The following is a 17,629-nucleotide window of genomic DNA, read 5'->3' as shown; positions in this document are numbered from 1 at the left end:
TATCAAAGAACCGACGAATTGCTCGTCTAGTAACCGTGAATCGAAATGAACTCGGTCGAGAGGGAAAAAATGGAAACCGTAGACTGGGATCCCTTCGAAAGGTTCGTCGTATCGGTTACTTGTTCGTACACGCGTCGAAGTCACCGGACCGAGAGTGTATCGGGCCCCGAACGGAAGGCTATCGACCGAAAAATCTCGGAAAAGGGGCCAAGGGGATCGTTGTCGCGCCACGAGCGGGCGACCAGAAGCGGAAAGATACCCGCGTCGCCTCTTTCTCCGCGAAGAAAGAGGGAGAGGAGTCTGCTCGGCTCATCGGCGAGCGGGATGAAAGAAAGAGCGGGCGTCAAACAACTGCGTCTAGAAAAAACTCGGAAACCTTAACGAACCTGGCCGAGCGACTTCTCTTTTTCCCTTCCCCCCCGTTTTCACCCTCCCCCGTGTTTCTCCGTTTCTCCGTCTCCGTTGGCTCGCCTCGGTAGAACGTCGTGCACCTTTTCTTCGGAAGAACAATTGCGAAGGGGACGATTAGAAGGGCTCGTGTCGTATCGCGACTTTAATTGCAGTCACTTTGAATTCTCGTTAGGACGGCAGCTGCAAGAAACGCGTTTCTCCGGAGATTGCCACCCTCGGAACGATTCTACGATACCGCGAACCTCTCGAGTATTTCTCCGAGCGTTTATCGAGGGTCCGGATACCGAGGGTCTTTTTCGACCCATCCTTGTGTTACGTTTCCACGATCGAGTGTCTGGAAGAAGAACGTACGTTTTTTGAAACGTATACGGAAATTTCTCTGCCCTCGAGCGTTTATCGAGCGTTTAGGAACCGAGGGTCTCTTTCGACCCATCCTCGTGTTACGTTTCCACGATCAAGTGTCTGGAAGAAGAACGTACGTTTTTTGAAACGTATAGGGAAATTTATGTTATAATACTTACCTTTTTTTCATTTTGAAAAAGTAATTCATTAACTGTAAAATCATCGTTTGTGACATCGATGTACTTTTCGGTAATATACGCCATTTTTCTAGACAATTCGATCAAAGCTATTGCAATCGATGCAACTGTAATTGAACGTAACATAACATGAAAAATACTTCGATCTCTCTGGAGCAAATAAATTTCAATCCTATTGCGTCTCTCAGGGGTCTATGTTGACCCATCACCTCCTTACAATACATTCCTTTTCTATAATCGAAGCTACTTCAACGTATGCAATAAATTAGACGCTTTCGTATTCCCTGGAGCCTTCTCGTTGCGTTCTAAAACCAAAGACACGAGTTCCGTGCATCGGGGCCATTTTTGCCCCGAACACTTCCAGCGTACGAATGAAAGCACGAACCGAAGGAAGAGAGATCCACAATCACCGGTGAATACGATTAACTTTCATTAGGCTCGAAGTCCCCTTAAGAATTCCGTTCGAGTTTTCCCCGACGGGACACCGAAAATTCCGAAAACAAGATGTTTGTCTCTGGAGAGGAGCGTAATTTACGAGCTTTGTGCGCTTTCTTCCCGTTAGCGAGAAAGTGTATTAAAGATCGTTATCGGATTCGACATTCGCGCGAAGGAATCGTCGAAGATCTTATTTCGGTGAATTATGCGACCCGTTTGGTTCGGGTCGGGTAAAAGTACGAGGAGCTGGTGGAAAAAGGCCAGGTGCCCATCGAGGTCTCGAGGGCGAGAGGCAGCCAGGACTGTTATCGTCAACGATCGGTGGTCTAATTTTATTTCGAGTTTGCTCGAGAAACGCGCCCATTTCCTCGACACGGTGGGCAGATGGTCGCCTTTCTTTTCTTTCCTTTTCGTTTCGTTTCTTTCGTTTCTCTCCGCCGAGACATAGACGCTGATTTACGATTTCCCGCGCGAACAGAAAAAGATACTCGCGTTCAAGCCGGGGGGATAATGGTCCTCTGTCAATCCTTCGACAAATTATACCGCGCTACCAACCGACTCGTCGCAGGGACCCCGTGACGAGGGAATCGTCTCCGTTTCCAAGCTACGACAAATCTGTCGCAAAGCGGTGGCCAATTCGAGAACCGTGGCGTCGTACGAAGTTAACGATGACGCCAACGGGGCACCAACAACGACAACAACGACAACGACGACAACGACGACGAGAGGACACGGTGAAGAGAGACGAAACGAAATCGATAGTCGAGAGAGACTGGACGCTCGGGATGCCTGAAGCATTAGCGCACGCCGGTGAACCGTGTCAGGGGCGATAATGGTCGTAAAGAAACCGGGGAATAATTTTTCAAGCCTCCTCTTCCCGGTAATCCAAATAGCATTCGAACATCCCGTGAGATATTGTGGGAGGAATAATAAAAATCGAAGCTGAACGCGGTGAAAACCGGTTCGTCACCGCCTCCAACCCCCACCCCGCTCCGCGGCGCCCCGGCAGCTCCTCGTCTCTTTATCTTTCCAAGGATGAGCCGGGACTGACTGACTGACTGACGCGCCACTATCCTTCGAATAACATAATTTCTATAATTGCAGATGAACCAACAGTGCAAGGTCTGCGGCGAGCCGGCGGCTGGTTTTCATTTCGGAGCGTTCACGTGCGAGGGTTGCAAGGTAAGGAATCGTCGTTTAATTCGCCATCCGTGACACCATCGCCCGTACCTCTACCTCTACAGAGATTAGTACCAGTTAACCCTTTAACCGTTCAAACTCGAAACTGGAACTTTGGTAACGTGTACTCTCTGATGAAGTTTTTTTGGGGAACACAAAATTCCTATCGTTGGAGGAGAGACACTCAGGTGGGAGAATCGTTAAAGATTCTCCAAACGAATATTACGAGAAGGTGGAACCAACTTCGTTTCCTCGATCGCGATCGCACGAAGATGTCAACTTTGCTCGAGGATTAAAAGTTACTTTTCTCAGATTTCTTTGGGCTTCTTTGCAATTTTCTCGGTAGCTCGATGATTGGTACCAAGAATCGGGTAACGTCGGACACGATATTAACTCCAAGAGTAGAGTATCTAGGGTCAAGAGTGACCCAAACCGGTGGTCGCAAACTTCTAATTTTTCTTTATAAGTATCGCTGTACAGGTACTGTAAAATATGATGCGAAATCTAGAAATTGCAAATAATGGTTTCAGAAATTTCAAATATAGATTACTTATCGTACAATCGTGTCACTAGGTTACCTAGTGTTTTTTTTTTTTTGGTACTCGAAATCCTGTTGTAGCTATATTGTTTCTCGAAATTTGATCGTAAAATTTCGATTCAGACGATCGAGAACTCGTGATATCGTACGCGCTTCTGGAAAGAGAAACGAATTCTTCTGCACCTCCGTACGGGATCAATTCCACCTTTAGGGGGGAATTAGCGAGTAAGATGGCGCCACGCGTCTTTCTTTCTCCCGGTTCGGTGCTACGTCGCTTTCCACGCGTCGAAATCACCGACGGGAGATCGAAGTGAACGCGATCCGCGATTTCCGCGTCGCTTTAAAATCGCCCGGCGCACCGTCGGCGGGCACCACTCCAGTTTAAAGAAAAGGGAAGGTTAATAAGCCGGGACGAATCGCGAGAAAGGACGAACCGGCACGTACGCGTCGTGCCATCGATGAAGAAGGTGAGAAAGTCCGATCCTGATGGACCGGGTGAGCGGGATGTCCGTGGAAAAAAACGTTCGCCCGACGCGAATCCGTAAGTGGACGGGAGAATCGAGCGCGACCAATCGATTATCTCGGATCGTCCTCCATCGGGGACGGTTTCGTCGACGACGAGATCGTCTTGGAAATTGTTACGCGGGAAACGGGCCTAGGAAGTTTTTCGTTGCCCGTTACATCGTCGATAAACGGACCCGTTCCTTTTCTTCGATTGGGTTTTTTAACGGAAGGGAGGAAAGTCGATGTAGAAGGTACGAATAGAAGGTTTCTAAAGAGAAGTAGTGTAGGATTGCGTGTTTTTAATGAAGAGGTCTTGGAACGAAGCACTCGAGAAGTATGATTCTGGGCTGGAGATTGTTTGGGTCGAGATTGCAACTAGGGAAGATGATTTTTTTATCGTTGTGAATTTAATCGGGCCTAGGAAGTTTTTCGTTGCCCGTTACATCATCGATAAACGGACCCGTTCCTTTTCTTCGATTGGGTTTTTTAACGGAAGGGAGGAAAGTTGATGTAGAAGGTACGAATAGAAAGTTTGTAATGAAAAGTAGTGTAGGATTGCGTGTTTTTATTGAAGAGGTCTTGGAACATAGCACTCGAGAAGCATGGTTCTGGGCTGGAGAGTGTTTGGGTCGAGATTGTGTCTAGAGAAAATGAATTTTTTATTGTGAATTTAATCGGGGATAGGAAGATTTTGTTGCCTGTTACATCGTCGATAAATGGACTCATCTTTTCTTCGATTGTGTTTTTTAACGAAAGGGAGGAAAGTTTATGTAGAAGGTACGAATAGAAGGTTTGTAATGAGAAGTAGTGTAGGATTGCGTATTTTTATTGAAGAGGTCTTGGAACAAAACATGCTCGAGAAGCATGGTTCTGGGCTGGAGAATGTTTGGATCGAGATTGGATTTAGGGAAGATGAACTTTTTATCGTTGTGAATTTAATTGGTATCCAAAGTAGAGATGTATATTTGCAAAGGTAAATTTAATTGGGATCCAAAGTGGAGATGTATATTTGCAAAAGTAAATTTAATTAAGATCCAAAGTGGAGATGTGAATTTGGAAAAGTAAATTTTATTGGGATCCAAAATGGAGATGTGTGTTTGCAAAAGTAAATTTAATTAGGATCCAAAGTGGAGATGTATATTTGAAAAAGTAAATTTAATTGGGATCCATAGTGCAAATGTGTATTTGCAAAAGTAAATTTAATTGGGATCCAAAGTGAAGGTGTGTATTTGCAAAGGTAAACTTAATTGGGATCCAAAGTGGAGGTATATTTGCAAAAGTAAATTTAATTGGGATCCAAAGTGCAAATGTGTATTTGCAAAAGTAAATTTAATTGGAATTCAAAGTGGAGAAATGTATTTGCAAAATTTAATTGTGATCCAAAGTGGAGAAATGTGTTTGCAAAATTTAATTGTGATCCAAAGTAGAGAAATGTATTTGCAACATTTAATTATGATCCAAAGTACAGAAATATACTTGCAAAAGTGAATACGAGTGAAACTTATAATATCGGGATGAAGAATGATTATAGACTTTTGTGGACAAATTAAAAAGAAATCGCTTCTAATGTTCAAAATTGCTTCTTCCGTCTATGATCCTATAGATTCATTATATTCAGTTGGCGCGACTCTGCAAAAACATTTACCAGTTATGTATAATTATACGATGGGTCAATTATTCGATAAAAAACTGAGCCGTCTAACCCGAGAGCCATCTAATGCGACATTACGATATACAGATAACCTCTGAACATTGTATTAACACACTGCATTCAGAGAAGTCATTATTTTTCGACGAAATAGTAAACTATTTTAAAGAACTTACAGGAAATTTACAATAGTGTCCAATTTCTGTATTACGAATAATTTACCGAAGTTTCCATCCAGAAAGAAACTAAACTTACGATCGTCTTACCTCCAATCACACTTTCCCATTAAAACCCAGAATAATCCAGCTTCTATTTCACGGGTCGATCGATTCTAGAACAAACCACACTGATAAAAAATTTCAAAACGATTCAATTCCTGCGTTCCAAATAATTTACCTAATTTTTCAATCAAAAACAATGCTTACGATCATTCTTACCTGCAATTATCCTCGTCCACAAGCACCTAGAATAATCAAGCTTCTACTTCACGGCTCGATCCATTCTATAATAAACCATTGTGATGAACATTTTCAAAAGGATTCAATTCCTGCGTTCCAAATAATTTACCTAATTTTTCAATGAAAAACAATGCTTACGATCGTCTTACCTCCAATCACCCTGTCCCATAAAACCCCTAGAATAATCAAGCTTCAATTTCACGTATCGATCCACTCCAAAACAATTCACTCAGATAAAAAGTTCCAAAAGTATTCAATTTTCACACTCAAAATAATTTACCCAACTCTCCAACAGAGAATAACCTAGAACAATCCAACTTGCATTTCGCGAGTCGATCCACTCCAAAACAAATCACTCAGACAAAAAGTTCCAAAAGTATTCAATTTTCACACTCAAAATAATTTACCTAATTCTCCAACAGAAAATAACCTAAAATAATCCATCTTGCATGTCACGAGTCGATCCACTCCAAAACAAGTAACTCGGATAAAAAGTTCCAAAAGTATTCAATGTTCACACTCAAAATAATTTACCCAACTCTCCAATAAAGAATAACCTAGAAAAATTCAACTTGCATTTCGCGAGTCGATCCACTAAAATAAATCACTCGGATAAAAAGTTCTAAAAGTATTCAATGTTCACACTCAAAATAATCTACCCAACTCTCCAACAGAGAAAACCCTAAAACAATCCAACTTTCATTTCCCGAATCGATCCACGAAAAACCCGTCGACTCAGTGAAAACGCGACGCAACGAACGCTCGATGAATCGAAGAAGAAGAAAAAGAAGGTAAAGAATCTCTCAGCTGATCCATCGACGACAGTTTCCATGCTGTAAACTCGGCGGGTCGCGAGAGGGCGATCGAAGCGGGGACACCGGCGCTTTCATCGCGATGTCCTTCGCCGATTCCCCTCGAAGCGGCGAATCGATCGATAAGGAGGCAAATAATATTCAATCGTTGGATTCCGCGGCGCACGTGCGCGTCCGCGTCCGCGGCCGCGGGAACGCGTATACCTCGAAACGACAGGAGGATCGGAGTCTCGTTAGGCCGCGTTTAGTTGGCCGAAGGGTGTTGACCCTTGCTCTCGTCTCTCGTCCCACTAATGTGGTGCACCGGTGGAATATCGGTACCGCATACTAAGTGACCCATCCGATAGTAATTGGACCTCATTAAGGCAACAACGGTGCCCCACGGCCTGTCTCTCTGTTGTGCCGCGGTGCGTTCGGTTTCCCGTAGACCGAGCCACCAGATAACGCGTTTTAGGTAAATTAGACTCTCTCTTTGTGGACTAGGATCGTTCGGACGGGGAAAATACGGGCCGCGCTCCGCACGATACAGATTTATGTGCGTACATCCGTGTGCTCGCTTCGAAACCGTCCACGAACCGCTCTTCCACCGACCGTTTTACCCCCCTTTTACCTTTTTCTCGACCCCTCTACGCTCCCATGCTCGTTGTGTGTCTTCTCTGCGAGATAAAATGAGCATCGCTGACCGGATCGCGTGACGCGACGAAATCGAACATCATTGTTCCGCGGTTACGACAATTTGTAACGAGAGATTATTTCGGAACGATTCCACGGGGTGTTTACGAATTTGTGGGGTGTAAATTCGAAGGGGGACCATTGATACGTTGAGAAGTACGAAACTTCGGTTAGGAGCGAGAGTGTGTTTTTGGACCAGACTTCGTTTGGGAGTTGATAAATGTTGAAGATTCGTGGGGTACGCGAGGTTGTGGATTGGTGGGGTACCGGGGGCATGTGTAGGTGAAAAAGTTGGCGAATAGTGTAGAGTAAAATTTTTTTCGTATGGAGCTCTGTTTGGGAGTTGATAAATGTTAAAGATTCGTAGGGTATGCGTGTTTCTGGATTAATGGAAAAAGGGAGTGAATCTACGTAAAATAATTTAAAAATATACATAGATATTTTTTCGTATGGAAGTCCATTTGAGAGTAAATAAATATTAAAGATTCTTGGGGTACATGTGTCTCTGGATTAATGAAAGAAAGGGAGTGAATGTACGTAAAATAATAATTTAAAAATATACATTGGTATTTTTTCGTATGGAAGTTCATTTGGGAGTAAATAAATATTAATGATTCATGGGATATATGTGTCTTTGGATTGGTGGAAAAAAGGGGGAGGAATATATGTAAAATAATAAGTTATAAACATACAGCGATATTTTTTCATAAAGAGCTTTGTTTGGGAATAAATAAATATTAAAGATACATGGGATATACGTGTCTCTGGATTGGTGGAAAAAAAGGGGAGTGAATCTACGTAAAATAATAAGTTAAAAACATACAGCGATATTTTATCATAAAGAGCTTTGTTTGGAAATAAATAAATATTAAAGATACATGGGGTACACGTGTCTCTGGATTGGTGGGAAAAAAGGGGAATAAATCTACGTAAAACAATAAGTTAAAACATAGTTTTTTCGTCCGAAACTCCGTTTAAAAATAAATAAATATTAAAGAATCGTTGGACACGCATGTTTCCGCATTGATGGGGCGGAATACAAAATGGAGAGTAAAAAATGAGTCGAAAATGTATAGTGTCGTGTTCTCGTAGAGCGTTCCGTTTATTCGTAAACGGATGTTAAAGATTCGTGGGGCACGCGTGCGCTTATGCGTGAGCTCCGTCATGCCTTCACCCAACGGATATCAGTGGACCGTACTGTTGCTAGAATTTATTGCATCGGATAGTCAAGAGCGAACAATGGAACGAAAGTATTTTTCCTCGAGAATTCTTTTTTATTCGTATAAAAATTCTTGCCACTCCCCTTTTTCCCTCGACATAATCGTGCCCCGTGCATTACACTTCCGTTATCGTTTCTCGAAATATTATCTGTTCTCAAGTATTTTTCGAGACACTTACGGAAAAAATACGATCTTGAGAATTTTTTTGCACAATATTTCCCCCTCCCAAAAATTCTCCAAAATTGTTTCCAATCATCTCTAACACTAAGATGATAAAAATACAAAGTCTCGTTGAAAAACATGCCAATAACCATGAGATCTCAAAAAAAATACAAACCAAAGAAAAAATTCTCCAAAAATTGTTTCCAATCATCTCTAACGTCAGGATGATAAAAATACAAAATCTCGTTGAGAAACATGCCAATAACCATGAGATCTCAAAACATATACAAACCAAAGAAAAAATCCTTCGCTCATAACTAAACTTTCCAAATAAATATTTTCTCCGACTTGTCGATACATAATTCCATTAAAATAAAATACCTATGACCCTAAATCTCGAAAGATATGAACTCCAAAAGAATCTTTCATCTCAATATTCGTCCCATTGGTACAGATCCTTCGTTAATTTTTCCCCATCGTTCGAGAACAAGTGAAATACTGAAGTTGGTCAGTGGAAGGGTTGGAGGGGGGGGACACCCTGTATAAATCGAGGGAGAATTTCCCTGTACGCAGACCGGTCGAAATTTGTCAAGGTATCCGAGGAAGCTCGCAAACGCGCGTCAGCGTGGCATGAAAGATCGGTCGTCGGGTCGAATGCCTTTAATTCTCACCTCTGGACTTTCGTGCGGTTCTCGATATCAGGGCCCGATGGCGCCGTTATATATCCCGCGATAACATCGAAACGCCGTGAGAGCAACGTACCGGGTTCTCTCGGGCCTCCGAGCAACATAGTTATGCCGGCGAAGCGACGTACACGGCACGATGATAATATTAATTCCCCTCTCGGGCCAGGCGTATCGTCTTTCATCCCCAGACCCCGTCGCCGAGCGATCCGCGATCATTAATTAAACATTCAATTCGTATGAGAAATTTTCGCGTGCGTTCGACCCCGGCGGCCTCGGCCTCTCGCACCGGGGAACAGCTTTTGATCGATGCCGGATCAGGGACGTGAAAAAGGTCCCGGGAACCACGGGAGTAGACGAAGAAGAAGAACGAACGTACGTACCTCGCGATCGCTAACGGTTACCGAGCTAGTAAAAATCGCGTTACCCGGTATAACGTTCGCCGGTTAAACGAACCGCGGCGATGATGCAATTGGACGCGTGCATCCTAAGAAATGGACGCAGGGAAATAGACAGGGGGGAACGACGTGCAGCGTTGCACTCTGCCGGTTTCCCTCGAGAATTTCTGTTCCGAAGATCGATCGAAATACTCGGTCTGGATGTCAGATCGGGGACGAAGAAAGGTTCCGCGGAGTCGTTCGCCAAGTTTTCACGGATGGGGCCGCGGGGGGAACTGGAACCGCGCGCATTCTCGAGCAATTCGATTTCTACGAGCAACAGATCCGCGAAATTATTTTTCTCCAGCCATTTTCTCGTTTCTTGAACGAGACGTTGCGGTATCGACGAGACGTTCGCGTCGGGTATCGTGGTCTTGCAACGATCTGGTGTACTCTACGCGTTGGAGTACTTTTGTGACTCCTGGTAACGTTTTAGGTTTAAGGTTTCGTCATTTTTGTAGAGGACGAGTTTTTTTATTGGTTCGGATAGGTATTCTCGAGACTCATGTATTATATTTTATAAGCGGTAGTATCGAGCGATACATGTGAATTTATACGAAATTCGTACGTTGGTCAGTTGGGACGAGTTCCAATACTTTTGTGACTTCGATATTTAATATGCGAGTACTCGATGCTCGACTATTCTTGTGTACGTTGTCGGATGTTCGCTCGATATTAACTATGTATTCTCGAGTATCGTGTCTTCTATTTGTGGTAGTATACTTTTGTAAACTTCGATCGAAGTTTCATTCTTAGCGATTCGAAACGTAAGTGTCCCAATACTTTTATGACTCCCGAAACGACATATTCGTATCAGATGTTCGACCATTCTTTTATACATTGTCGGATGTTCACCTGATATTAACTATGTATTCTCGAGACTCGTGTTTTCTATTTGTGGTAGTATACTTTTGTAAACGTCGATCAAAGTTTCATTTCTTAGCGATTAGAAACGTAAGTGTCCCAATACTTTTATGACTCCCGAAACGACACGTTCGCACCAGATGTTCAACCATTCCCGTACACGTTGGATATTCTCCCAATATTACCCACGTATTCCCCAAACTCATATCTTCTATACATAGTAATACATTTTTGAAAACATCGATCAAAATTTTCATTCGTTAGCGATTCAAAATCCAAGTGTCCCAATACTTTTGTGACTCCCTAAACGACATATTTGCACCAGATGTTCAACCATTCCCGTACACGTTGGATGTTCTCCCAACATCACCCACGTATTCCCAAAACTCGTGTCCTCTATACATAGTAATACATTTTTCAAAACATCGATCAAAATTTTCATTCGTTAACAGTTCAAAACCCAAGTGTCCCAATACTTTTGTGACCCCAGGAATCAACACGTTCTCACACGATGCTCGACAACTTTCGTACACGTTGTCGTGTGTTCTCCTAATTGTAACCACGTATCCTCGAGACTCGTGTCTTCCGTTTACCGCACTATTGTCTTCCAAACCCGACTCGAAATTTCTTTCGTTAACAATTTCTAACGCGAACGTTAGATTCCAATACTTTCTCAACCAGTGTCGTCTCCTATCTGGACCCATCTCAGTCTCGACGAAAGACAAAAAGGGGGTCAAGCTCGATGGAAACAAAACCTCCAAGGATTCCTCGTAACGCGTCACGGTTTCTTTATAATTAATTTCAACGTAGAATATTTCCGATGCCACCGCGTAGAGGCGCGCACCATTCTCACGGAGTTAGGGGGCCCCGTGGTAGAAGGGGGGATTCGAGAGGGGTCCCCCGTTGGTGGACGTTCGGGAAATATTTGAAATAATTTACCGGGCCGTGCATTACGGGAGCGAACCGAGAAACGAGGGACACTCATTAGCATACTAACGACTGCCTTGAATTCCCCGCGCAACATCCGAGACGAGCACTCCTCGCCGCCATTCCCCGCCGGCTCTCCCCCCCTCGTCCATCGGGCGCCTCTTCCATTTTTGGTGGCGCGACGTTTCTCCAGATGTACGAAAGACAACGTATGATCCGGTCTTCGGCCTCGACGGGGGCAGGACCCGATCGACGATCTTCGAAGAATTCGCGACAATTCGGCCACGAATTTTTACCCTTGATCTCGGAGAGGAAGGAGGGGGGAGGTGGACGGCCATTACTCGTTTTTAATCGGTCGTAACTGGCTGCGGTTCGTTCCGAGTACGTATTTTCATTTCGAAAGGGCTCTTCGTAAGTTTCTTCGAACGCCAATGTGGCGCAACGAATTCTTTTTGTTCGTTTTTCGTGGATTTTATTGGAGTATATGTAGATTATTACTTTATTTAAACAGTCAGTGACGTTCAAACGATATTTAAACGATACGGAGTATGGTTTTGAAGTACACTTGTGTCATTTGGTATCCTTCGATTCCTTAATTTATTTTATTGAGTCGTTCGAGAAGTTATTTGGTTTCTTTTCTTTTTTTTTTTTTTTGAGGAAAATGAAACACGAGTTTTTTAAAGTGAATAAACATTTTATTAAATCATATATTCTATATTTTGGAAAACGAAATGACTTTTCGAACAACCCAATATTTTATTCACCCACTTTTATCCAAAATCAGTGTTCCGAATTTAAGATATCAGCGATACATGCGAACTATCAATTTACAATAAACATACGATATTAGACACTCTTTGTTTATCTAGAATTTCACCGATCTTTCTTCAATTATTTCATTACTTAACTTTAAATATCAATGATCCAAAGCCGCGATATCGGTGCCACGAACTCTCGATTAGAAAAAAAACTCTACGTTGTTAGCCACCTTGTGCTTTTCCACGAATTTTCCTTAATTGGTCTCTTCTTCGAAAACAATTAAATTACCCCAGGCTCGTCCTAATACCATCAATTTAAAACAAGCGTGTAACTCTTCGACGCCTTTTCCTTCTTCGATCAATTTGCCACAAATCTGTGTCATTAGACATCCTTTGTTCCTTCCCGAGAATCTCATCGATCGTTGGTAAATTATTTTCCTACTTTATTTCAAACATTCTCGGTCCAAAGCTGCGATATCGGCGACAAGAACACTCCATTTAAAAAAAGAAACCCTACGTTATTAATCACCTACTACATTTCCACGAATTATTTTCCTTAATTTCACTCTTCTTCGAAAACCCTAACACTGTGTACACAAAACAAGCCTATACCTGTTCGACGTCTTTTCCTTTCGCAGGTTTAAAAATTCCTACTTTCCTCCAGAACTCAACAATCAGTCAATCTCACGTTCCGTATCATCAATGATTCCCTGACACAAGATTCGATCGAGCGTGTTCGCAAATTCTTACTTTCCATGGAGAAACCCAGTGAGCTCGGAACCAGGCAACAATCCCGCGCGATATCGATGATACGAATAGTCGAGCACCGGGGCCCGTTCTCTCGCGAGAAATTCTAAAAATAGAGACCCAGACGCGCTATATCTAGGAATTCGGGGGCCCAGAACGGTTCGAGGTTTCTCTCCCGCTGGTGCCCGAATTCCACGATCGTCCTCGCTGGCGAAAATAAACGAGAACCGGACGCGGTCGCTCCGAAGGTCGATCGAGATCCATCGCGGGGCCCCGCGTCGTTCGAATATTAACGCGACCCTGTTCCATCTTCCACGAGGGGGACGGGGGACCGTGCACCGATTCACGAGGCACCACACGCTCGTTATCGTCTCCCCCCGTGGCCCCCGTGGCGAGAGATTTCGCGAATTCGCGACGCGTTCCCGATGCAAATCGTTCCGGGGACCATTGTTTCCCGCGCGGAGTATTGTACGCGCGACCGAGATCGCGGCGCGAAAAATTTTTCGGCAACCGGTCGACGAATCGAGTCACGGCCCGTCCTCGGGCATACGTGGGTGTGTATTCGTTCAGCGACGACAACGAGGACGCGTGTATCGAGGACGCGGCGAAGCGGAGACGTACCAAGCGAGACCGGCAACCGGGTCGCTTTTTCGCGCGACCCTTTCAAGTCGAGTTCGTCCTCCTGTTCGCGTTCGTCGAGCGACCTCAGCCTGGAATCCGTGCCGCTTCCGGCGGGAGAATCCGAAAAGGCACTTAGGCCGCGATGGAAGTGTCGAGTTTTCCGGCCTGACGAGAAGAGAGCAAGAGTTCGAGACTTTCGAGCGCGGTTTACGGGGATCGAGAGAAAACGACGCTCGTGTTGCTGGGAAAATTGGAAAAAGGTTTACTCTGTGTGTTTCGAGTTGGGAGTGTGTTTTTACAGGGGGAGTATTTTTCATTTTAACGCTACGCGTATATTTTTATTAATATTTATTATCGAGGAGAATAGAAAGAGAAAATGACGCTCGTGTTGCTGGGAAAATTGGAAAAAGGTTTACTCTGTGTGTTTCGAGTTGGGAGTGTGTTTTTACAGGGGGAGTATTTTTCATTTTAACGCTACGCGTACAGTTTTGTTTGTATTTGTTATCGAGAAGAATGGAGTGGAGAGAAAACGATGGATCTGTTGCTGGGAAAATTGGAAAAAGGTTTACTCTGTGTGTTTCGAGTTGGGAGTGTGTTTTTACAGGGGGAGTATTTTTCATTTTAACGCTACACGTACAGTTTTGTTTGTATTTATTATGGAGACGAATGGAGAGGAGAGGGAACGATGGATCTGTTGCTGGGAAAATTGGAAAAAGGTTTAGTCTGTGTGTTTCGAGTTGGGAGTGTGTTTTTACAGGGGGAGTATTTTTAATTTTAACGCTACGCGTACAGTTTTGTTTGTATTTGTTATCGAGAAGAATGGAGAGGAGAGGAAACGATGGATCTGTTGCTGGAAAAATTGGAAAAGGGTTAACCCCTTGACGATACGTTTCGAGTTGGGAGTGTATCTTTGCGGAGGAGTATTTTTAATTTTAACGCTGCGCGTAAATTTTGCGAGAGAAATTTTTATTTATATTTATTATCTAGAAGAATGGAGAGAAGGGAAAACTATGTTGCTGGAAAAATTGGAAATTATCCCTCTTAAGGATATGTTTCGGGTTGGGAGTGTATTTTTGCGGGGGAGTATTTCTAATTTTAACGCGATGCGTAAATTTTGCAAAGAAAACTTTATTAATTTTATTATCAGGAAGAATAGAGAGAAGGGAAAACGATGTTGCTGGAAAAATTGGAAAAAAGTTAAACCCTTGACTATACGTTTCGAGTTGAGAGTGTGTTTTTGCAGAGAAGTATTTTTAATTTTAACGCTGCGCGTAAATTTTGCGAGGGAAATTTTTATTTATATTTATTATCTAGAAGAATGGAGAGAAGGGAAAACGATGTTGCTGGAAAAATTGGAAAAAAGTTAAACCCTTGACTATACGTTTCGAGTTGAGAGTGTGTTTTTGCAGAGAAGTATTTTTAATTTTAACGCTGTGCGTAAATTTTGCGAGAGAAATTTTTATTTATATTTATTATCTAGAAGAATGGAGAGAAGGGAAAACGATGGAACTGTTGCTGGAAAAATTGGAACAGAGTTAATTCCTACAAAAGTAATACTGAAACGAACGAAATTGTTACAGTGGAAAGTAAAGTATTTCGACTTTTATTAGAATTATAACATTTAAATTAGAGGGAATTGTGTAGGAGAAGAATTGATCGTGACTTACTGTAAAAATTGGAAAAGAATTAACCCTTTGACGATATGTTTTAGAGCGAAAAATTGTTGCAAAGGAAAGTAAAATATTTCAATTTATATAGGAAGTATTATCGATGAAAATAAGCAGAGAAACTGATTTATTCGACGATTTATTCTAGTATTGATTTACAAATTAATAATATAAATAAACAAATAAAAATAGCGCTCGTTTGGCATACCGAACTCGTCCATTATCTCGAATTAACAAACTTAAGGTTAACAAACTCTTCAAAATAATAATACTCGAGAATATTTATCTTCTTATTTTCCAAAGATTCTACAAAAATCAACCCATTGTACCCCCCCAGATACATGATACATTCTTTCCCAAAATCCAATATTCGATCCCTTCTGCACCTTAAATCTACATCACGGATAATTATTCGACACTCCTCGTTAGCATTTCCTCGAATCGAGTTTTCGAATCGAGTTTTCGAATCGAGTTTTCGAATCGAGTTCTCGAATCGAGAGAACTCTCTCGCAGCCACGAATTACGCGACAACGGTATAATCTCTCTTTCGTTCGCGGAATAAAATTCCATTTTTCCAAGAACATCCCGAAACCCGTGAAAACGTTTCACTGCGCCTCGAGCAGAGCCGTGCGCGCACGGTCGGCGGGTTACGTCAGAGGAGAGCACAAGAATATCGAAGTGGATTACCAGAAGCACTTTATGCAACGCAGCGGGGCACACGTTCGTGCAAAGAGAACGCTTCTTCTTTCGAACGGGATAAAAGTGACAGTGAAGAGAACCAAGAGAGAGAGAGAGACGGTGAGAGAGTGGGGAGGGAGAAGCAACGAGAAAGGAAGAGAGACGGAGAAACCAAAGGCACAATGGCACAGCACCAGAAACCGTTTTAGAGAAACCGTTTAGGCGGTATGGCCGATTTCCACAGCGTTGCTCCGCGGACGATTTCGCTGACGCGCGCGATTAGCGTTTCCCGTCACGATCGACAGATTAGTCGACCGGTTCGTTTTTTTGCCCACGGTGCTTTATTGCTTCGACCGGGAGTGTCCGCGGCGGAATATATCGACTACGCGAGTCCCCCTTAGACAGAAACGTCACGTTCCCGTATTTTATCCGAGAGCACCGAGCGGGAATCGGTACCCCCTCGTCTGTCCACCGGCGAACCCGGTGTTTCGTTCCGCGCGGCGAACTCGTCGCAAATCGTAACGATTCCGCGCCAACTCGAGCGGTTACGCAAAACCTGGAACGCCGCGACTTTCGACGTACCCAAAGCCGATCGCAATTGTATCGTCGACGAGCGCGTTGCGTTTGCGAAACTCACGCCGGCCTCGCGGAGATACAGGCAAATGAACCGCCGGACGAACGGACATTTTCCATACGGTTTCTTTTTTTTTTCTTTTTTTTTTTTTTTTTCTATTTTACGACCGCGACGCGCACCCGCGTCGAAGGTGTGGTTTGGGATGGGAGATGGGACACTCGGTGAGGACTGTGGACTTTGGAGATCGTTGGTGGAACTGTTCGCTGAACTTTGGTGAAAATGAGTCATTTTTATTTGCTGTTGTTGGGGAGTATAAAAGTCCTCTGTGTTATAGAAAGATTCTACTTTGTTCCAAGTGGGATATTTTAAAAGAAATAATTGTCCTGGAGAGTACAGTTTGCCCTGGGAGATGGGACACTCGATGAGGGATCATCGGTGGAATTGTTCGTTGAATTGTGATAAAAATGACGAAAGAGTAATTTTTATTTGCAATTGTTGAAGAGCGTATGAGTCCACTGTGCTCTAGAAAGACTCTACTTCGTTCCAAGTGGGATATTCTGAAAGAAATGGCTGTTATGGAGAGTACAGTTTGCCCTGGGAGATGGGACACTCGATGAGGGATCATCGGTGGAATTGTTCGTTGAACTGTGCTGAAAATGACAAAAGAGTAATTTTTATTTGCAATTGTTAAAGAGCGTAAGAGTCCACTGTGCTCTAGAAAGACTCTACTTTATTCCAAGTGGGATATTCTGAAAGAAATGGCTGTTATGGAGAGTACAGTTTGCCCTGGGAGATGGGACACTCGATGGGGGATCGTGGGTAGAATTGTTCGTTGAACTGTGATAAAAGTGACGAAAGAGTAATTTTTATTTGCAATTGTTGAACTATATAAAAGTCCTCTGTGCTCTAGAAAGATTCAACTTTGTTCCGAGTGGGATATTTCAAAAGAAATAATTATCCTGGAAAGTACAGTTTGCACTGGGGAATGAGACACTCGATGGGGGAATTGTTCGTTTAACTTTGATACGAGTGACAAAAAAGTTATATTTATTTGCAATTGTTGGATAGCGTAAGATATCTCTGTGCTCTAGAAAG

General features: G+C 43.2%; 1 protein-coding gene across 1 annotated transcript in view; it reads left to right on the top strand.

Annotated features, from left to right (window-relative positions):
• Window positions 1-17,629, top strand: part of LOC143149353 (uncharacterized) — a 72,612-nt gene that overhangs the window by 20,136 nt on the left and 34,847 nt on the right. Inside the window, exon 2 of the mRNA XM_076316670.1 lies at window positions 2,490-2,567. Within this exon, the coding sequence (XP_076172785.1) occupies window positions 2,490-2,567 (78 nt within the window). The remainder of the gene's footprint in view (window positions 1-2,489; window positions 2,568-17,629) is intronic.

Source organism: Ptiloglossa arizonensis, chromosome 1 (assembly GCF_051014685.1).
Source record: "Ptiloglossa arizonensis isolate GNS036 chromosome 1, iyPtiAriz1_principal, whole genome shotgun sequence".
NCBI lineage: Eukaryota > Metazoa > Arthropoda > Insecta > Hymenoptera > Colletidae > Ptiloglossa > Ptiloglossa arizonensis.
This window is presented reverse-complemented; position numbering and strand designations above follow the sequence as displayed.